At 38.2% G+C, this 23485-nt stretch overlaps 2 protein-coding genes across 3 annotated transcripts in view; one reads left to right on the forward strand and one right to left on the reverse strand.

Moving 5' to 3' along the window:
• The window catches only part of plpp4 (phospholipid phosphatase 4), a 31317-nt gene extending 16087 nt beyond the window's left edge, over positions 1–15230 (reverse strand). Inside the window, exons 1-2 of the mRNA XM_037272669.1 lie at positions 14803–15230; positions 1227–1335 (exon numbers count right to left, since the gene is read on the reverse strand). Coding sequence (XP_037128564.1) covers positions 1227–1335; positions 14803–14891 — 198 coding nt within the window. The 5' untranslated portion in view covers positions 14892–15230. The remainder of the gene's footprint in view (positions 1–1226; positions 1336–14802) is intronic.
• A 5353-nt stretch (positions 15231–20583) lies between these two features.
• The window catches only part of cdh23 (cadherin-related 23), a 129146-nt gene continuing 126244 nt past the window's right edge, over positions 20584–23485 (forward strand). The window contains exon 1 of one of the 2 annotated variants that reach the window (XM_037272603.1): positions 20584–20757. The gene's annotated coding sequence lies outside the window, so the exon portion shown is untranslated. The remainder of the gene's footprint in view (positions 20758–23485) is intronic. The other variant, XM_037272604.1, reaches the window with a different exon arrangement.

The following is a 23485-nucleotide window of genomic DNA, read 5'->3' on the forward strand; positions in this document are numbered from 1 at the left end:
CCTTCCACTCAGATCCTACGTGCCGATGTGTGACGGGTACGAAAATCTGAATAGTTTAGTTTTCTGTCTACTAATATAGAACCCCAAGAGTGCAATCAAGAATGACGGGGGAGGGGGGCTGCCTGCTTTATTTCACTCGCAATTCTTGAAATCATTTTGTGGTGCACCGAAAGGTGTGAAAAGTGTTCCGAGTGCCAAATTCTGAAGTGCCACAACTGCAGTGAAAGGTGTCAGCGCTGCTTCCTGTCACTCCCTCCCATTCTTCAAAAGTGCCATCTCCTGCTGATCAATTATTTTTGCCCTCATTTACCCCAGGGAGTTGTATTCATATTTTTGTGAAAGTTCTTCTGCTGTCTTCAGGTGAGCTGGGTTAAGTAGCTACTTTCAAGTTTCCAGTCTACCATCACAACTTGATCTTTCAATCAAGCAAGCCTCTGGCGAGAGGCTCATAAATTAGCGTATAGTTCAGAAACTAATCTCCAAGAAGCGTGGCGATGATGATGACATACATTCTTGATCTGGACTTATATACGCAGAATTGAAAAACCAAAGTAATAAAAGTAACAATAGTAATTCAATTTATCTTAGATTAAACCACCAGGAAAGCCATTTTGTGGATTTTAATGCATTACTTTAAAATTACATATGCCAAAGGTTCAGTTGAGATATACACTTGGTTATTGTGTTAACAAAATATTATTTACGAAATGAAAAAGCTTATCAATCAGGGCACTACACAGTATTTACATTTTGCTGTTGCCACTTTTCATCAGATGTGTTTTATAGTCCGGAAATTACAGTAAATGACCACAATAACCTCTGACAGATGAATCTCATCTTTTATTTCAACACACAACTGCAGTAGTGTCTCAAAATAGTAACAGGTTGTGAAATTAAATCCAAATTAAATTCCATGGTTGTCACCAAATCTTCCACAATGCGGTAAGTACACGTGACGGTACGTGCTCAACATTGTGTGAATATTATTAGTTACAGTCATCTAAGCTCAGGCTCTAACACTCCTTCAATACTAATCAGCTGAACCACTAAAAAGATGAGAATCTACACTATTAATCATCCTAAAGGAAGGATTCTTGTGCTGCACAAATGCGTATAAATTAAAATAAAGAAAGTGGTTCAGCTACATGGAAATAATCACCATTTATGTGGCTGCTATCAAGTTGGCAATAAATGAGAATGCATATAATGATACAGTAGGTACTTACGAACATGACCCTTTTGGGAATATGATCGGACTCAACCAGCGGATTCTTGTAGAGCCACAGCTCCTCCGGTTGGATGACTCGTTCGAAGGGCTCCAGGAATTCGGTAAACCTGTAGCAAAGATTAAACATTTTAATTGGAATATTGTGCATACTGTGTGCTCTCGTAATTTTGGTGTGACCGGGGTGGCTAAAAGGAGGTCTTGGCTTTGGAGTAATGACAACACTGATCACAGATCACCTTCATTAGAATGCCCTGCTGACTCCTCTCGCAGGACGGGGACAAATTAGCAAATTTTTAGGTGAACTAAATTCAAAACAAGTCACTAGTTTATTCTGTTCGACACTTGATGCATGATATACTTGTTGTAAGGTGTGGCCATCTTAAAATATTCACAATGCTGAAGCTACAGAAAGGAATGATGAGAGCATAAATGCAGCAGCACAGAGTTTAGGCAAGAATATTTGTCACCGGTGAAATGAATGTGCAACAGTGATGATTGTATTGACATTTTGTTTCCATGGATCTTGAATTTATTGTAGAGCTTGAAGAAATGTGACTTCCTTTAAAACCATTAATGTCCCACATAAATCACATCCTGAAATGTCCAATAAGGACTGTTTTTCTCTTAACAATGTTTTTGTTACTCTTTGGTGAATGCATGTATTTGACGTTTTATTGGCTTTTTTTTTTTTTTAAAGTTATGCGATAAAATGTTATTGATTATTTTGATTGTGAAAAATGGCAACAATTTCTTCGGAGGATTGCAGAGGGAGCAGCATAAACGGGGAAGCACGGATCTACTTTTCCACAGGGGCTTTGTCCAACTTTTTTGAGGGGTATCCCATCCATTTTCTGAACTGCTTACCTTCACGAGGGTCGCGAGCCTATCTCAGCTGACTTTGGTCAGTAGGCAGGTTACATCCTGAACCGGTTGCCAGTCATTCACACATAGACAAACTAGCCTTCACACTTAATGACAATTTAGAGTTTCCAATTAACCTACCATCCAGTTAGATGTATCAAAAAGCGTACAAATAGTAGTGCGGTATCTATTCTAGTAAACACAAGCCAAGTAATATGTTGTTGTTATGTTGTTCCGTCACTCCATTAATGGCAGATAGTATGCTTCATTAATTATTTCTATTTTCAAAATTACACTCTCTACAGCACCGTTGTTCAGACGTTAGTGGGAGGGAATGCTGTTTAGGTGCAAGAATTAAAAACACAGATACGAAGCACAAAATACCCCCCCCCTCCCCACACACACCCTTCAGGTTATTAAATAGCAACTTCAGCCCACCTGTCATTCTATAAGGCTTATCTCAAATTCACTAGGTAGCTTCTTAATGAGTTTGAGACCGGCTCCCCCGAGGCACCAAGATATAAAATCTCCTCTTTGCTTGGCTTCATGTTTGAACACAGGAAATAACAGTAGAGTGCAAAGAAATGAGTAGACCAAAGGGGGAAAAAAAAAGAAATCACCAATCTTGATGTCTATCCATACAGAAGACAGAATTTAATCATTAAGAAGATGACGCTCCTCAGTTTTGATTGAAACTCTGCAGAAGTAAAACTGTTATTTTATTCTTTTCCAGAGTTCCTCCAAAGGGAGCACTCTATACTGGAAGTAGTAATGGGCCATGGCCATGGTCGATATATCCAGACATAAAAACGCATTATTATTTTTAACATGTCTATCTTTATTTTGAGGCCTGTGTGGACGAATGGTAGGAGGGGTTATTTTTGACAATTCAAAGTGTTGTTTTATTTTTCGGTACGAAAACTACTATAATTAAACTCTGAATGATTGATTGACAATGTCATGGCTCGGACTTGCATGGCTTCTTCTCGTATAGGCTCATTAATCTTCATTGATTAAAGACAACATGACATTAGTAGCAGAATGGGAGCTTAAGATCAGGGGATGCTTTGAGAATAATTGTCAATTTTTGTCTATGTGAAGCCCTTTGAGACTGCTTGTGATTTAGGGCTATACAAATAAACTTGACTTGACTAGAATTAAGTGAGAAGTGGATGACAGAGACATTTCGTCTGCCAATTTAAAGAATGTTGGAAACAAACTGAGAGAGCCCTCATCAATAGCACAAATCACAATGCCAAATCAAAATAAATTCATCATGAAGCAAGCAAGCAGTGGAAGGTTTTTTATTGGCTAAGTCAATCTTGGGACGTTTAGGTTCTCAAGACTGAAGAAATCAAGCACCCAAACTAACTAAAGAATAATATAAGTGGTATACCTCTGGAAAAATGAGCCTCCACAAATATAGCAACACTTTGATTTTTCAGTACATAACTGTTGTGACCCTGATTTTTAAATATTTATATTTAATAACGTAAGCGTTCCAATAATTCTGTGGGCAAGTGTAGCTTTTGCATTTAATCTTATTAGTGCCAAACTAATTCTGTGGCCAATGAGTGTATCATTGTAGTGAGGTGTAAATATCTGCATTTATATATCTGTGGTTTGCAAGTCACATATTTCACCGCAGTAGACTGCTTGGTGAAGATGATTTTCATTCGTGCAAAATTAAATTGCGTTTTGAGCAGGTTATTATATCCAGTCTTCTTTCTAAGAATTTGTCCCCAATATCCTCTCACAAATCCATACTCGCCTCAGAGGATTTTCTTTGGCTGGAGATTCAATTTTAGATCATGACTCATTTTCTCTTCTCTAACTAGAAACTTTAAAATAAAGACTTGAATACACTTCACACGCACTTTAATGACTTTTTGCACCAATTTCATCCTTGCGTCTCATTATATGTGCTCATCCTTATTGGAAATTAACTCACCTAATTTACAGGCTGCCTCGAAAGCAGAAGGGTGTACATCATTTACAATATGGCAGAAGGTAAGCTTTGATCACATTAATAAATATAATGATGGTGCTTTTAATTGGTAAAGCTTAGTCTGCCAGCCTGGTCATCTGAGAACTAACTTTAACTACACAGCGATAACAAGAAATAAAAAAATATATAGCAGCCTTGTAGAAAGTGACTGAAATGGTGAAATGTAGCCCAGCAACAAAGTGAAAAAAGATACTCTCTAATCAGTGCAACACTGATACCTGACCGGGATCCTCACAAAGTTGAGAGATGGGCCCCCAAGATGGCCATAAACACCAACAGGTCTTAAATCATCTCTGCCTGCTGGTTACCTGGGGAGCACTTTGTCCTGTTATATCTGCTTTTGTTTGCTCTGTGTACAACGGAAAGCCTAATGGCTTCTACAGGTTCCATTACATCATAGATCTTGTAGTTTGAAAGAAAGAACTGTGAAGTTGTTTTGGGAAGCTTAGATGCAAGCTTTTGTCAGCAAATTGAAGCGTTGAAGTGGAGTGGCCCTGAACTGTTACAATTCAGAAAGTGACAAATGATTTTACACAAAAGATGTCAACAAACAATAGACCTTAAACCAGTAAGCATCCACATTTAGCTGTTTTTCTTTTCTTTTCTCCGGGGTGTGTGTGTGTGTGTAGTCACAATATTTTTATAGCTAATAAAGGTTTTGGTGGAGTTCAGAACAGATTATTTCTATTTTTAGTGGCCAGCAGTATGGAATTATTTGTGCAGTATGGAATTATTTGTGTAGTATGGAATTATTTGTGAGATTCCAAATTGACAAATTCAATTTGACACTCCAAAATATGCAAAAGTATCAAAGAAGGAAGCTTAGCCAAAAAATGTATTTTCAAAACCAATTAGGTATAAAATATGTTGGTAATTTAATAGGGTGAGCACCTATCATGCACAACAGCCACCCTGGCCCTTACCCTGATCACAAGGTTTCTAGCCTGATTGACCATTATTATACACCATTAAAGTTGCTAGATATTGCCATGGCAACAACAGAAATGCATTCTCCTTACCACAAGCTAGTGAACAAAAGTAATTTTGGAACTGAAATTGATGGGCGGGATTTATGCCGACATATATCCTATCTCATGCTGTACATCAGCATGAAATTTAATTGATTTCCATAACAGGCTGAATCAGTTCATCTGACCTTTTCACACCCAGAAACATTCCAGGATTTTCTGTTCATCTTCATTACAGCCCCGCAAATAGGTCAGTTTATCCTCATTATCTCATTTTCGATTCGGCTCAATCACAATACAGGAGGATTATGTCTCTCCATTCCTTCCAACAGCCGATGCACATTTGTTCAATCTAACACATCAAGTTTATCAGAAATTTTTAGAGACATCTGCAAAAGTTAAAGGGATGGTTTACTGTGATGGCCCCGAAGTGCAAATCACAAACACAAAAATATGTTAAATCATTATTTTTCATGTACAACCTTTAGAAAGACAGACTTACAACCTCTCAATACAATGCATTAGAAGCTTTCGTGAGAATAGATTGCATTTTATCTGAAAGCGAGCTGAGGCTCGAGCTCCTATTGAAATTCTGTCACCTCGTCTTAATTAACAGGTGGAACGAAACAAAGGCATTGCAATGAATGGCTCAAAAGTCACTTGAGAGGGCGTTAGATGTTTTGCAAACGTCTCACCCTTTGTACGTTCAATCTTGGTTACACTCTGTTGATATACTCACAATAATATGGTTACATGACTACCGCATGGTGGAAAATCTGTTTGGGAAGCAAATTAACTAAGCAGACCATCTGTTTCATCAGAATTGGAAATGACTTTCCTCGCTGGAACAGAGGTTGGCAAATATTTTTCACCTTTCTCTGCTTCCTGTCACTCTCTACTTAAAAATCCAGCCATTTCATCAGACTGCAGAGAGCTGTTGAGATGAGATTGAAGAGATTTCCAAGGTAATCGAATTAGAGATAACACTGGACCCAGAAGTGAACCTGGTTATCACTTCTTTTGGTTCATTTTGTCAGATTTCATGGCTGAACAATCCCAATCATATAAATGCAGGTGCTCTGTCCCCTTCCAGGTCAATGCCGCAAATTGAAAATGTTATTTTCTCAGAGCCCTGACAATTATTACATCAACCCACATCTCCCATCCAACTGTTTTCTTAGATGAAATGTGTGTAAATGTTGATGACAAAATTAGTTTTACAACTTAATACACCGTATTTTCCGCACTATAAAGCGCACCGGATTATAAGGCGCACCTTCAATGAATGGCCCATTTTAAAACTTTGTCCATATATAAGGCGCACCGGATTATAAGGCGCACCTTCAATGAATGGCCTATTTTAAAACTTTGTCCATATATAAGATATGTACATTTGGCCCGCAGGCCGGACTTTGGACACGCCTGCTGTAGTGGCTTAACATTGGTCCATATATAAGGCGCACTGTCGACTTTTGAGAAAATTGGAGGTTTTTAGGTGCGCCTTATCGTGCGGAAAATACGGTAGGCTTGTGATTGTCATCATCAAAAGTGCAACATTGACTGTACGTATATGGAATACCATGTGCCAAACTTACAAAACTATTTCATGCGACTTGAAAAAGCTAGACGGTACAGTGCGTTCTTTTGTACAGACAAGTAACCAACCATAAACTACATGAGCCAAAATCTAATCAAAATAAATCAAAATCTCAAATCTAGTAATTTCTGGATGTAAGTGTGTTTTTAAAAATGTCCAAGAATAATTCATCTGTATTCAGAGATACTTCATATAGTGTATGTTCCCCAAGCTTAATGAGGCAAACTGGCATTACATCATCCAACAAAAATAGTTTTTCGTGACTTTTGGCTCATCCCACCAAGGGAACACGACATTATTAAATAGCGCCTCCGCGTCCCTAGCCTGGGAATGAAACTGATATGTGAGTGACACACAGCAAGCTGACATTTATCAATTCTGTCATGCTCATTGTTCATTCTGGCACACCGACAGCAACACGAAAGAAATTCTGGAGGTGTCCTTTTTATTCAATCAGGATTGGATCGCCCAAATCCCAGATCGTGCATTGAAAATGACAGCTTCAGAAGCAAAACATGTTTTTTTCTCTCCCACATTCACACAGCACATATTCTGCCTGACTCTGCATTTGCTATGTTTACTAAATGTTACTCTTTACTCGAAAATGAGCTTCAGATATTTCTTCAATATGAGTACACTCCAAGTATGGCATGAATGTCAATCATGATCTCTTTAATCACTTTAATTCTGGATTATTTTAGTGGGCTATATAGACTACAGTTGCTAGCTTCAGCTGTTATTCTTTTTCTTATGTTTGTATCAAGCCAAAAATGATCCCGGTTTTTAATAATTGTGTTGCGTAACAGCTGTTGTCGCATCCTGAGACCATCTGTTTTTCCACCGGGTTGCTGATCTTTTCACAAGAAGTGTCTAAATTGTGCTTTCCTTAGTATGACAGTATGTCTGCGACAATGTCATGCTAAGGTTCCCTAGAATACCTGATAGGCTGGATAACTTGCAAGGTAGCTTTTTGCATCTTTATCATCCATAAACCGCTATCAAACATGTACTATAACCTAAGTAAAAAAAAGAAAATCACATCACTATGGCTCCAGTGATGTCCCCAATAAATGTTGATGTCATAAACATATTGTAAAGGATAAGAATGGAATCTTAGCAGGGGAAAATGTGCACCGTCACTACTCAATGTTGTAAATAAAAATAAATAAATCTTGATTTTACAGAATATTTTTTTGACTGGCCAGCATAGTATGACATATATACAACTTAAATTACATACTATAAAAGGCTGAACTTGTGATGCAAGCAAAAGAATTAATGAAAGTTTACACGGCTCCCTTATTTGACCACACATTTGTTTTAGTAGTTCCTGAGTTTAAGGAGACACAGCATTGAATGACTTTCTCCAGTAAAAGATATTGTAAAGTACAACTATCCATACATTAATAATGTCGCTGTGATGTTTTTAAAGGTCAATGATTTGAATCACAGGTGTCAAACTCAAGACCCGGGGGCCAGATACGGGTCGCCACATCATTTTATGTGGCCCGCAAAGACAAATTGTGCATCAAATTTGTGTGTCATTACTAGAATTGCAAATTGTCTTCACTTTTAATAATAACAATTTTAAAATATTTGACCAGTTTTTACTTGTATGATTTGAAAACGAGTTATTTGTCAGTTTGTTTTGTAGCTTTTACTGTATATAATATGAGGTGCTCATACATTTATTTGGGTTGACAGTCATAATGGTCTTCCGAAAGAAGCTATGACTACAATGCGGCCCGCGAAAAAAATGAGTTTGACACCCCTGATTTAAACGTTCATCATTAGGGTCTAAAGTGGGCCAAAGGACTTTGACATTCCCATTTCCATGACATAAGGAATGTGATCAGACACATATTGTATGAAGGTTCAGAGGCAAGAAATTGGTTTCCACAGGGATTTGGACTTGCTTGTTATAGAGAGAGAAACCTGTGAGTCAAGATAATACATAATTGGAGGGTGCCTCTTTCCGCGCCCCCACAGATAAGAGTATAGAGCAAGGTGATGGATACGAGACGAAGACAAGAATGACACCGATTTAATGGAAAAAAAAATTGGTATCTATGTGTCTGTATATCCATATAGGAGGCAAAAGTAGAGGGAGAGAATAAGAATGATTTTTTTTATGTTGATGTGAGGAGGCTGACTACCTTGACAGGAAATGTGTCACCTCCAAGATCTTCACGATGCCCTTCTCAAATATCGACCGGTTGTACCTTGGTTTCAGCCGGCACATTTCAGCACACAGTACGTTTCTGTCTCTTCTGTCAGTTTGATTATTTTGTTTCAGTGGGGTCCTGCATGATCGAAATTCATTATAAGAGGTTATGCAAGTGTACAGGACTTGGTAAATGTACATTTCTACTTATGACTCACACATCCATCGTTACCTTGTTGAGTTACTTCCCCTTACATTCATATATTCAATGCAGAGGGTATATTACAAAGCAGGCGCTCAGTGCGTGTTCCTCAAGGACGTCTCCCTGGAGGATTACGAAACGAGTAGGCATCTTTCAAGTATGTCGCTACGAACATGAATGTCTTTATAGTTCGGATGAGAAGAGGGCATATGTAATTATATGGGGGGGATGTTCTGTAAGTACAACTGGATTCGTCATATATTTGACCAAGATTAACGTGTCAATGCTAATGTGTTTTTTCACAAAGCCATGAATACTTAAAAATGTCCTGTTTTACTGACAATAATTTTACTGGGGTAAAAGAAGATGCACAAGAAATATCCAAAGGCAGATTGTTTTGCAAGTGATCCAACTCTAGGAAAAGAGCCATAAAATTAAACCAATTGTGCAATTGTACTTTCTCTCTTTCTCTACTTCTTCTTTTAACAGTTCTCATAAAAAGAGAATGAATAATTTAGTATGTAAATACCAGGGGCATCTCAAATCATGCAAGAACATTATTAAATCTACACTCACCAATTATGATCCAGCTTTATGATCCAATGAAAGAGCTGTATCAATAATTTTAGTTAACCTTTGCTTGACAAAATTAGAGCGGTATAAATTTTCAATAGGCTGTGACTATCACTACTTTGAGCGTAGGAGTGGAGGCAAGACAGCTTTATTTATACATTATAGTGCAATTTATACGCACGATAACTCAGTGTTTCACATTGCTACAAAACAATATCTAAAAGCAAATCTATTTTTCAAAGAATCTAAAACATTTAAATAACAGAAGCATTTAATACAAAAGCAAACTAGAGAAAGAAAAAGTAGATGACTAAAATTAATAAAAGAACAGAAACATGATTTGGGAAAAAAATCATTATGCTTTAAAAGACATCAATCATAGATACACAAAGTGTAGGTTTGAAAAGTATTTACACTTCGGGCTAACTGTTGGAAGCTTATTATTATTTGTGTGCAGCATAACAGCTAAATGCCAATGCACCATGTTTGCTTTGAACTGTGAGCGCTACTAATTGACCCCAGTCTGCGGACGATAGAACTCTACTTATTCATGAGCATTTTTTTTTCTCATGTATTTATGTCCAGGGGCAAAGCACCACATTCAAATTTCAGAAGAGAAATTTGAATTGGGACAATTAAGAGACTACTCAAATTTTCTGTTGGTTCCACCCACTTGTTTTTCCCTATGACAAACACCATTGAGAAGTTAAAAATTGCGACATAATTAAAACTGTAATTGGTGTCACAATCTACGTTGTATTTCTTGTCCGTGGTATTCTCCAGGCTGAACTAATTAAATTGGTTATCTAACAGTATCATAAATCCAATAGGTGTTTTACACAAGGATCAATAAGTGAACCCACCTGGGGGTCTCGTCTGCAGGAAGATTATTTTCCGCTGTCAATTTATGTTTGTGGCCGTCTCATATGTTTTGTTTACACCAAACTAATGAGTACTACAGATTGGATGACCTCAAATTCAGGGTCTCAGATTTCAGAATAACAAGACAATAAAATAATATAAGTAGCAGTGTAATTTGCACGTGAAAGCGACATGGGGAAAAATGCATCACTCGGTCTCTTGAATAATAATATAGATTAGAAATTTTTAGAGAACTGAAGCTATGTCATGTCTATGCAAATGTCTTGTCTTTGACTTGTTGCTCATCTATTGCTGTAATCGCAGATAAGTAAGACGTAAGTTTTGCTCTGACAATGTTCAAATCACCCGGACATTAACATTACCGTATTTTCCGGACTATAAGGCGCACCGGACTATAAGGCGCACCTTCAATGAATGGCCCATTTTTAAACTTTGTACATATATAAGGCGCACCGGACTATAATGCGCACCATTCATGCAATCACAATACAATAACTTGAAATAGTGAAAACAATAACAATATATCAATAATGTTAATAATGTTTTATTGTTGTTATTGTTATATGAATAAGAAGGGTGATATTGGTGTTTGTGACTGCAGTAGACAGGCCAGGTTGCATCATGTCAGATTTTTAATCCGAATCAAATCATTCTCCATTTTATCTTTTTTTTCAACTTCAGACGCAACAAATTACTTTATAATCACAAAATAATGATCCATAGTCTTTTTGATTCATGATTCATAGTCTTCAGCGGGCCACTTATGATTGATTTTATGACACAATGCTTCGGGCCAGTTTAAATTTAGTATTTGGTCCATATATAAGGCGCACTGTCGGCTTTTGAGAAAATTTGCGGTTTTTAGGTGCGCCTTATAGTCCGGAAAATACGGTATATGAGCAATATAATGTAAGTGACAAAGGTCTGGCTTCATCTTTGTAATCTTTGCAATAAGAGGCAATAGATTCGTTGTTGTTAGCTTTAGCAAAGATGGATCGATTCTATTTTAACGTGAACACCAGTCCTCAAAACAGTAGCTCCCTTCTTCAGACAATTGCTCTATGTAGTAGCTTTTAGATTGCACCGACTTGAGACCCCTTTTTTTTCTGCTGTCATTTCCCAAGTCTCAATCTATATAATATAAAATCCATTAGATCGCCCAAACTACTTCTATTTTATCCGTGCCATTTCTTTTCTCTCTGTGCCCTCCCGTGTCCTTAAATTTAAGTATTTATTAGAAGCCACATCTGTAAGTACGCTTCTCTCTTTTTCATTATTAGACTATCAATCTTGAAGTGAAAGACACAGCTACTTTAAACAACATATATAAACTCTTGGGGTTTTTTTTCCTGCAGATTGCTAGTAAAGTAAATCCCAGCTGTCTGCATTAGGTATTTACACAGATTTTTCGGATAGGAGAGTGATCGCCATTTGGGTGGAATGACTTTATGTTGCTCTAAAGAGGTTTCTGACTTCTGGGGTGCTTTGCAAAATGTAACGACTGCACCGCATTTACCGTTTGGTAGAACAGGGTCAAACAGGCATCACGCATGGTCAGACCATTGCCTGAAGCCAGGAGCTGAAGCAAGGACAAATAAAATGAAATATTCCCCGACCAGAAAATTCTTTCTGACAAAACTGGAATGTGAATAATGTGTTACAAAACAATGCTATCGGACTGCAGATGTCCAGAGCCGGGAAGAGAATAATACCCCTGGAGATGAACATTTAAGTATGTCCACAAAACAGCCATTTCTTAAAACAACTCACCAATTAACTAGTGAATTTTCCTTTTTCTGGTGGTGTCAAGGACATAGTATGTATGTTAATATAAGGTCAGGACAAAATTAAAAAAACATTGAATTGTGCGGAACGTATTTTCCAGACTATAAGGCGCACCTAAAAACCTAACATTTTCTCAAAAGCCGACAGTGCGCCTTATATATGGACCAAATTCCTACATTTAAACTGGCCCGAAGCATTGTGTCATGAAATCAATCATAAGTGGCCCGCTGAAGACTATGAGTTATGAATAAAAAAAACTATGGATAATTATTTTGTGATTATAAAGTAATTTGTTGCGTCTGAAGTTGAAATAAAAAAGATAAAATGGAGAATGATTTGATTTGGATTAAAAATCTGAAATGATGCGTTAATGGTGCGCCTTATAGTCCGGTGCACCTTATATAAGGACAAAGTTTTAAAATGGGCCATTCATTGAAGGTGCGCCTTATAGTCCGGTGCGCCTTATAGTCCGGAAAATACGGTAGTTGTCATCTTGTGGCATCTATATGCAATCACAAACAAAATGTCCAGATGCGTCTAACAGCAGAAAGGAGAAAAGAATGAATGTGTCTCTCCAGAAAGTAAATGGTACAACCCATCCTTCAGAAAGCCTCGAATAAATCAACCAGAGCAAAGTATTTAACTTCACCTCATATGTAAGTTGCCCAAAGTTATCTCATCAGCGAGGACTCAAAAGCCATCATCCACGAAATGACTGGGGGCCAACATTGCTTCTCTATGGCGACAATGGCCTTTTGAGTGGAAATATGTTCCATCTGCCCCTGAAATCCATTATCCTTAACTTCAAGGCCAGAGCGGTGATGGGGTTAAGTGGACTCCCCCGACAGTCCAATGATTGATATATAGCCACAGTGGCAACTGGAAGGAAATGGAGGGCCGAAGACAAAGTGCAGAAGGCAGGTCATAGATTGCAGCACCCAGAGGGTGGGAAGAATCTAAAGAAGGCAGACAGTCCTCGGTTGTTGCGACTGACCAACCGAGCCTGTGTCTAAAATGACCACGGAGAGGAGGGACACCAGGATAGGGCAGGAGGAAGATAAAATGAGGGCTGGTGCACAGGGCCAGCATGGAAGACATGGGAGGATGCCTTATCAGCTGGACAGATGTGTGGAAAATGCCACAAGCTCAGCTGAATGTCTTCATCGGGCCCTACCATGAAACTTGAGCTGTGCCTTCTGCTAAGGTTTCTTATTAGGCTGCAGAACCAAAATGCTGACAATAAATAGTGGAACAATAAATTTAAATCAATGGAAAAAGAGCACAAAGGGCACACAGGTGTGAAACGCAAAGTAACATGAATGAAAAACAATTATTAAAACCAAACAATACATTTTCCAGTAAATTTGAAACCGTGGAGGAGACCGAGCATTCTTTTGCACTTCTTAAAAAAATCTCTATGCATAACAAAATAACAGTTTTCATCCCACTTTGTTCAAATGTATTGGCCGTTTTGATCTTTGCAAATATCCTTGGATATACAAATTCTGATTAGATTTACAGCTTTATGTTATTCTCATGAGTAGATGTTATCAATGCGGTAAATATTATTAATCAATTAAATGAAATGCATTTAAGCAAATTCTGACTCACTTAAAAACCACAAAACAAATTGGCAGGTATTTTTGATGAGACAAAATAATTCAAATGAAGCCTCCACAATGTCCTCAATCAGCAGAGTTCATTCTTGCCAAGAATGATAAAAGACTCTCACCTGCTCAGAAAAAGATACTACAATAACTGGAGCCCCCAAAAATACTGTCTGCAATCGCACTGACTGTTAACTGCAAAACTCAATTCATTACAGCAATCACAAAGTTCTTAGCTCTACCCTTGAGGCAGATTTCAGGAAGCTCTTCTTGAAGATTGTAATCATGTATTCCTCATATGGGTTTGAACCACAATACACCACAGCACATCAGAAACCACAGAGGGAACATCTAACAGGCTCATTGCGACACTTGAGTGTAATAGCAGAATGAATTCTTCTCTGACATGTTTCATTACTCAAGACAGACAGATCACCTAGCCCAAGGACACGATTTAATGAGAATATATCCAAGTCATTTAGGCACTGCAGACACAAATTCCACATCAGAGGAGCTTATTTCGGACTGTTTTACATTATCAAGGTTTGAGGTCATCATGTGCCTGATGGCCAGCTCTCTTTAAAACGTGCTAAGCTTTTTTTAAATAAAACTTCTCCTCACAATGATTTTCGTAAAACTAATATCTACTTTGAGCTAATATTGAATAAAATACATGAGAATGACTCGTAATATGTTGTACAATATCGGATTTGATGTTGCAACCTGTTTGCTTCTCACACGGCTTTCAGTTCTCTGTCCATGGTCCTGATGTGATAAAGAGCGGCCCCTGCTGGCAAAACGGTATCAATACAGCACAGGGGAGTCAAACGCACGCCGTTGACGCCTTCAACAACTTGAGTAAAACCAGAAATCGTTTCGATTCGTAGCATCATCAAATAACGGGACGCATATGCCGACTTTACTTACACAAAAACTCCAAAGAGCATAACTCGGATTCCAATTTCCAAAGCCAGGTCACGCACGGTTTTGCTTCTGTCTGGGGATGACATGTTCATGGAGCGGACTCTCCTCGTCAAGTGTGACGGACAAAAGGCAGTTCTAGGTCCACGTTTCAGTGTTTACTTTTGTAATCCGCTTGAGAGGGGGGGTGAAGAAAAGAAAAACAGCTCCCCCAATCACACGCTGCGCGCTTCCATCACGACACCTGGAGCCTTCTTTCTTCGCCTTTCTTCGTTCTCTTAACCCCCCCGACTCCCACTAGTCCCCTTTATGTCCACTCCAGGGATTCTTTTAATCGCTTCTGTGATCGCGACAGCCCCTACTTTGTCAAGTTCAACTCCTCTTCTTCCAGTCGATGAAGCCGACACACACGAAGGAGTGAAACTGAGGAGACTGTGAAAAGTCTCTCTCTCTCTCTCCTCTCTCTCTCTCTCTCTCTCTCTCTCTCTCTCTCTCTCTCTCTCTCTCTCTCTCTCTCTCTCTCTCTCTCTCTCTCTCTCTCTCTCTCTCTCTCTCTCTCTCTCTCTCTCTCTCTCTCTCTCTCTCTCTCTCTAAGACTACATTGTATTTAACGTAGGAAATACATTTTCCATTTTTTTCATCTTAACCTCGCACCCAACTCTCTCTTTCCCTCTCTCTCTCTCTCTCTCTCTCTAAGACTACATTGTATTTAACGTAGGAAATATATTTTCCATTTTTTTCATCTTAACCTCGCACCCAACTCTCTCTCTCTCTCGCTCTTTCTCTCTCTCCCCCCCCCCTCTCTCTCCCCCCTCTCTCTCTCATACATTTGCCATTTTCTGTCGTACTGTTTAGTATTTGCCGCAAAAGAAATGACTGAAATGTAGCACAAAAATCTCTATATCGGGCAATAATATTGATGAACATTAAATTGATATTCATTTTGAAGAAGAAAAAAAAACCTCAGCTATGACAAGTGAAACTTGAAACAGATATTCAAGATATTATGAGGGATATTTCTATTTTCCTTCATTCCAGATTGTGTACAGGTGGATGGGTCATCGAATTTAAACATTCTATTATTCATATACACTGTAAAACACGATATTACACTACTGTGGCCGAAAAAGTCCCCTCAAAAGTGTCATGTTGCCTGTTGTGCCGACGTTTTATCTCCTTAGGGTCAGCAAAGCCAGACCTTGATGAAGGAATACTGCTAGTTTACCTGCAGGCCATGAATTGCGGCCAACGCTTTGTGGACACGCATGAATATTTGATGCTCCATAAAACTTGTTTTCCTGCTGCCCATGCCAACATTGGCGTGAACAACCACTCATGTTTGCAGACTTTTAAAAACACATTTCAATGAGTGCTGCATTAGCAATGGCACATCTATTTTTCTCTTTGCACATCTATGGCTGAAATATTTTTCTCGCGCTCTATGTGAACAAGAACAGAAAAGCACAATATAACTGGACGATGAAAATGATGGAAAATGCCAATGTAAATTAACATTTTTAAGTGTTCTGGGAGAGTTAAGTGCATTTTACCTCATAGAATTAAGTTACAAATGGTTCTGATGATTCATCCACAGTGACTTTGCAAACCTTAAGAGGCTTTTATGAGAACCTACATAATCACACTCATCATTTTATTTACCCCCCACCACCACTCCCACACACCTTCCTCTCATGCCTTCCAGAATTTAAGTCAGACATACAGTGGAACTCTTATTAAATATTTCAGCACATCAAAGTGAAATGACAATGTGCATGTGATCACTGTCCTCACATAAGAGAGCATGCACGACACAGTTTTGAGGATCTCCTCTATGACAAAGTGACTCATCATGCAGCAGAGAGATTTGTTCAATTGGCTCCTTCTGTTCATTACACATTGGCAAGTTACTGAAGAGCATTTCTTAAGCATGCTTAACTTTTAAATCTAGATGAAAATAAAGATTTTGACAACCGGGATTTCATTTCAATTAATTCAAATTTGCAGAATTTGTTGGTTTGTTTTATTATTTTCCAAATCTCACTTGCCTGAATCAGTTGAGTCAGTTGAAGTTGAATCAGAAGTACTTTAAATGACGCGTGTGCCGGTCTACAAGTTGCGTGTGCTTCCCAAGTTTTATGGGAGGGATTTAATACGTGATCAACGTTGCACTGATGATTCATTTGGCAGAAGAATTACTCTGTCGTTGAAAATATTATTTAATTACCTCGCTTGGAATTAGAGATTGACGTCATCGATAATGACTTGTTATTTTTAGCATCGACAAACATATTACACTTGCGGTAAGCGAATATCAATGTTAAGGCCATCAGTGAAACTGATGATTATTCTAAATATTATGACACGATTGACACCTTGCAATCAATGCAATAGCACAACAACATTGCGGCTGTGAATGCGGGGGTGTCTTTTATCATTTTCTTTGCTATAATGTCATCGCTTCACCTTTCAATGCAAGTTGCAGAGCTACTTTTTGTGGAAGCAGTTTTATGGGGTATAATAAACTAGTGGCCCGAGAGGAAAACAAAATTGAGAAAATGAAGCAGCACTAAAACAAATGCGCAATCATAATAGGAACTGTATCCCAAGTGAAAAATGTGTTTGGAATATACACTTAAAAAAATATTGATTGCAATCAGCGTCTCAGTAATTACGCACAACACCGGTCAGTGTACGCACTTATAAAACACACAATTTAATTTAGCCTCCCAAAAAAATACAGTCTATTATATTACACAAAGGAAATCTCGGTTGAGATAATATTGTCATTGCAGCAACAAACTGTTGGCAATTACTGGTGAGTCTACACTCTATGATTATTTGTACACATACGTGTATGAGATTAAGAAGTACGTGCACCAGACGGGCAGCAAAGCTACCCCTGAAGATTTAGTTTTTTGGTGCAAGCACATTTTCATTTTCATTATTCTCTGCCATCTGTCACCACGAAGATAATCAATTGCACTGAGGGTCACCTGTGGACACCTAATACTTCATGTCATGCAATGGTTAATGTCAATATAAATAAAAATTCTTACAGCAATGGATGAAAGAAGATGCTAGAAATGTTTGACCTATAGTACTGTGATAAGCACAATGTGAACATGTGCCAAATAAAAACTCTGATATGTGTCTGCCATTCTAAAACATCTGTGTGGCAGATGGATTAGACAAACAATAATAAACCGAAGCAGAGATGGGGACTCGAGTCACTGTGACTTGGACTCGAGTCGACTCGAGTCGCTGTATTGATGACTTGTGACTTGACTTGACAAAAATAAAAAAACTCGACTTGGACTTGGAAGTTAAAGACTCGGGACTTGACTTGACTTGACTTGACTTGGGACACGATGACTTGAATGACTTCAGTGTTATTTAGTTTATGTTTTCAGTTTGAATATAAAATTAATAATACATTTAAAAAAGTAATATCGATAACACGGTAGGAGCGCAGGCTGAGAATGGCGTTGTCATGATTGGATCGCTACCCTGTCAATCAATCAGTCGTGCCCTAGCTACCTACCGAACGTGTTTATTGGAGAATCACGCCCCTTTATATCAGACATGCACAAACATGACAGCGGGAGCGGTACCTTCGGCTATCGTAATTACCTTTATGACGGCAAAAGACGGACAGCACAGTGCAAGATACGCAACAGAAACATTTCAGACAGCCAGACGACAACTTCAAACTTTGTCCGTTTGCAGTTTATAGAGCTCTGGTGTCTCCAGATGTTACAGATGAAACATAAAATGTTTCTAATGCTCTTTAATGTTTTTCTTCTTTCAGATTTTTTTCAGATTATTTTTTCATATTTGCAACTCAAATGTGTCAGACACTGTCGGCAGACGTTCATTTGTTTAGATTGAGCTGTCAATCATTGTATAAGGTCATTTCTTTTTTGTTTGATTCCATGGTGTATTTTACTGAATATCAGTAATTACAGTGCAAATCCAAATTACTGTCATAATTTTTAAACAGGTTAGACACATTGGACAATGATGGTTACTTAAAGTTACTTATATCTTGTCGTTTCACGTTACTAAAATCAGATTCTGCGGGTAAAATTGCAATAATGTGACTTGACTTGGACTTGACTTGACCTATTTAAGGACTTGACTTGGACTTGACTTGACCTATTTAAGGACTTGACTTGCCCAAGAAAAAAATGACTTGGGACTTACTTGAGACTTGAAGGTTAAGACTTGAGACTTACTTGAGACTTGCACATGTGTGACTTGGTCCCATCTCTGAACCGAAGTATGCCGATGGGAGACAATAAACAGAAGTGGGAATCAAGCCTCAATCTTCCAGCATAGGACAGCGACACATCCATCGATGGCTACTGTGCAACATCAAGCCACTCTCACAATTCAATGTTTTGACACGCAATTAGCAATTAAGTCTAAAAAAGGAAAAAAAGCGGTGCCACTGTTAGGAGGCCAAAATGTCCTCAGCCTCAGGCACCATGACAGCTGTTTGGTCATTAGCACCCAACTGCACTGCTCAGGCTGGCTTTCACTTGGTGCATAAACACACAGCTGCTCAGCGTTGAAAGTTGGGTAACATGTCAATAATATGAACAGCAGTGAGCAACGGGTTTTATTTCTTCGGTTAAATCTGAGATTACATTGGAGCTAAAAACATCTTTGGCAGCTGCATCCTCCAGACCATCATCATTCTACAGGTACACTCGATTATTCACTCTTTCCAATTTGTCTGCAAAACCAGGTTCAGCTGTCTGTCCCTCTGATAGTCCTATTTCTAATTCTATCCAACTTGGTCACTCTTAATTGTAGTATTTTAATTTACTGTTAGGGCTCGATGCACATGACACTTTACGAATGACCATTCAATAACTCAAGTAAAAGATCTTAAAAATATGTATTGGACATCAATTTAAACACGTCTTTTTTGCTTAAATGCACAAAATGCAAGGTTAAGACGAGAAAGTCATAGACCACTGAAAATAGGAGCGCATGCAGTAAATTAAAATTCCACTAGAGGGTAGCACAACTTAGATGGAAAGAAATCCCCCCCTGATCATAATATAGTTTGTCTTTACATTAAAGCTGAATGACTCATTTATGTTGAACTTAATAATGAGTAATTTCCTCCGCCACCACCACCAACATTACAGCCCATAACTTTCCTCTGATAATCAGCAGTGCTATAATGTGAATGGTCATGTATGACATTATTGTAAGCGCAAGCTTATCTTGAAATAGTTTAATCACCCTACACTAGATGGCGCTATTGTTGTGGCAAAAAAGACTGCTTTCAACACAATAATCATCATCAATCATCATCATATAAATAATAATAATAATAATATGATAATAATAAAATTATTAATAATAATAATAGTAATAATGACAAATTGAGAGCCAATTCTATCCACCTGTCAAACACACCCACCTCAAGGTAATCAAACTGCAAGTGAAATCAACGTTGGGTCTGCCTCTGAGAAAGTTTTCATGTTTTTTTTCAGCCTCTACTGTGTTACGCATTTTACCAAAAATTGAATTGCTCTTATGCAAAAGCACTGAACTACCTAATACAGGAACAAACTTTGTGCTTAAGTTACTGTTTTTGATCTATATATTTTTTTTGCCACAATTTTGAGTAGAAACAATCACTCACCTGTTTCAAAGCGTTATCAGTTGTTACATCAAGTTGTATAACGAGCTGCACGCTTTTGCAGTGCGTACATGCTTTTGTAGCTTTGTGTGTGGCTCCTTCGCAACATGGCGAGTGTGCATTGGGTGATGACCAGGGCGAGGTGCACGGTGCTCGAGTCAAGGCAGCGGGAGAGATAGTGTAGAGAGGCAGGGAGGGAGAGAGCGAGGAAAAGAGGGGATCACATTCTTGGTGCGGCGTCACAGCGGGACAAGAGATCCAATCTAGAGGTTGTCAGCCAAAGACGGACCCGGACGAGGAAGGTAGGATTAGAATTACTTTAGCCTAATTACCACCATCATGATCATCAGCGCAATATGTAGTTGACTCCCCTGTGGGCTTGACCGTTGGAGCGCGTTTTTGGGGGGTCATTTATTTAATAGCGCATTTCTTGCGCATTTTAAACCACGTTTATTTAACACTTTGGATTTGTTTTACTATACTTGTAAATGATCCTTAATATTAATTGTTTTTAAATGACATGACAGTTCAATGCGATGACAAAGTTTTCCTACAACTTCTGTTATGCAGACTCGGGCGTAATTAAGTGGCGAGTAAATGGTTGATAGGGCGCATGCGCGGTCAGAGGTGTCAGGTGAACAGTATTATCTCAGGTAGCTGCACAGTGACTTCAGATGTGCCTGCTGGTGAGCACTTATTTATTTATGCATCTGTAACTCGATGCGACTTTAGTTTAATTCGGTGATGGCTACACAGTTTTTCATTTTAAATGCAATTTTATGATAAAAGCGTGGTGTTACTTTGTTTGTTTTCATTGGGTCATTCATTTGCAAGTCATTTCCCTTTTATTGAGTCCAAAGTATTTATTAAAGTTAATACAGCATTAGTGAAGACGTGTTTGATGCAAATTGGAAAAATGATGTATGGATGTTTTTAAATGATGATGCAGTAGATGACAGCAGACTCCATTAGATCTTTGGACAGAGTCATATCAATTTTATTTAAGTAGGACATACAAGCAGAAGTAAAAAGAATACGCAGGGCTAAAAAAAAAAAATCAAACCTATATATTCTTTATATTTAATTTACAGTTATTCTACTCTGTTTATTGTTGATGAAACGTACTGGCTAGAGATAGCCTGTCTTGGTTTTATTTGCTGGTTGTCACTCCTGTTAAATCTAAGAATGGGAAAGACTTACATTCTAAACAAATGTGTAAAAGAAATATTGTTATTGTCGTTATTAATTGATGAAATACAGCTTTTATGAGTGTGATACGCTGCAAGCTACAGCCTTTTTCCTTATTTGTTATTTAGTGAGCGTATGTCTCTGACTCTTGGTCTCTCTGAGTGTCACTCTCATTGAGCGTCACACTCGTGAAATTCATTCAGAATACGAAAAAAAAAAATCTCAAATGGAGAGTCCATATCTGACATGCTGACTGACAGACTCAAATGAAACACAATATAAGGAAGAGAGGACTGTGCATTATGAGGTCCCGGAGAGGAGGCAAGGCAATGTGAGCTCAAGGAAGGACTTCAGTGTTATCAAATTGGAAGAGGCGTAAAAGTGTCGAGTGGGGAAAGGGAGAGAAGGAGATGTACGATGTGGAGAAACTTGTTTATTTTGTGGTGGTGGTTGCTGGAATGGTGCCTGTAATAATTCTTGTTGCGTTGCCATGTGGAAGTTGTGATGAGTTTTCATCCTTTGGGGATGGCTCAGTATTCATTGCCAGAGTCTGAAGACTTTTAAATATAAACTTGTTTTTTTACATATATGTATTGGATTAAATCAGACTATGGCCCCAAAAATATATGCTGTAATGTATCTGAATTGTTGGTTATGGATTTGTAGATGCGTTTAAATTTGAATAATGCTATTGAACATATCATTGGATGCACTTGCACAATTAAAAATGCCTGTTAAAATTCTATCTGCAAAGTTAACTGTGCTCTTGATGAGCATTATGAGAGATGTAAAAGTAACAACTTAAAGTGGAAAAATGTAACAAATGTCTTTTAAGTTTGCAGTAGAGTTCAATAATGAGTCACACGGCAAAGTGTTTCTGTTTAGGTCTGCTCTGACAACTACATGTGTGAGACCATGTAAAAAAAAAAATCAAAAGAAAAAAAACAGTGATAGTTTAAATACTTTTGATAGCTTTCTAGAAGTGTCTTAAAATATTTTGAATGTGTGATTCCAAGTGACTTTATTTATTCTAATGACATTTAAGTTCTACCCAGCCTCTAGCCAAAATTCAGCTGTGATTGGCTTCATCTTTGCGTGATCCAAATTAGAAGTGTGAACAAAATGGATGGATGGATTAATCATTTGGACATCCGAAGGTGAGCGATGGATTCATTTCATTGTGCACAATTTAATCTCTGTACACCCACATCATATAATTTCATGAATCATATGTACGCTTCTGTGGAAGTAAATTCTGCCATAAAACAAGCAAGCAGCAACTTAAATGGCGGTGGTGTGTGACAAATTCTCATTTTTATATTCACTCACGGAATGCTGTCCAGAAATGTGACTGCAATGGTAGGTGGTGACCCAAGACAGTGAGGGTGAAATATAAGGGGCAGAAGGGAGGTGAAGTGTTTAGATGCAAAGGTCATCTGTGCTGAAGACGAGCTCCTAAATGGTGTGTTTTGACTTTAGCACAAGATAAAAAACCATCAGCTGTTACAAGGGCGCTCAGACTCCACGGCGATGTCGAGAGAAACAAAAGGAGATGAATGAGTTTCTACAGGCCATTGTCTGCCCTCTGACACTGTCTGTTTGTGTTTATGTGGTCTTCTGTACACACAGGCCTCTGCTGCAAATAAGCCGATTGCAAAATATGATGGTCAAGAGACTGTAGTTGATAAACAACCACAAACGATTGACTAAAAAATCAAGCACTGAACACTATTGAATGTCTTTCTTGACACAATGATAGCAGATTTTAATGCAGTGTCGCTTGAGCGATCAAAGGTCGAGAGCATTTCATGTTTTTTTGTCTTTTGGCCTTGCTGCTGACAT

Source organism: Syngnathus acus, chromosome 15, assembly GCF_901709675.1.
Source record: "Syngnathus acus chromosome 15, fSynAcu1.2, whole genome shotgun sequence".
NCBI lineage: Eukaryota > Metazoa > Chordata > Actinopteri > Syngnathiformes > Syngnathidae > Syngnathus > Syngnathus acus.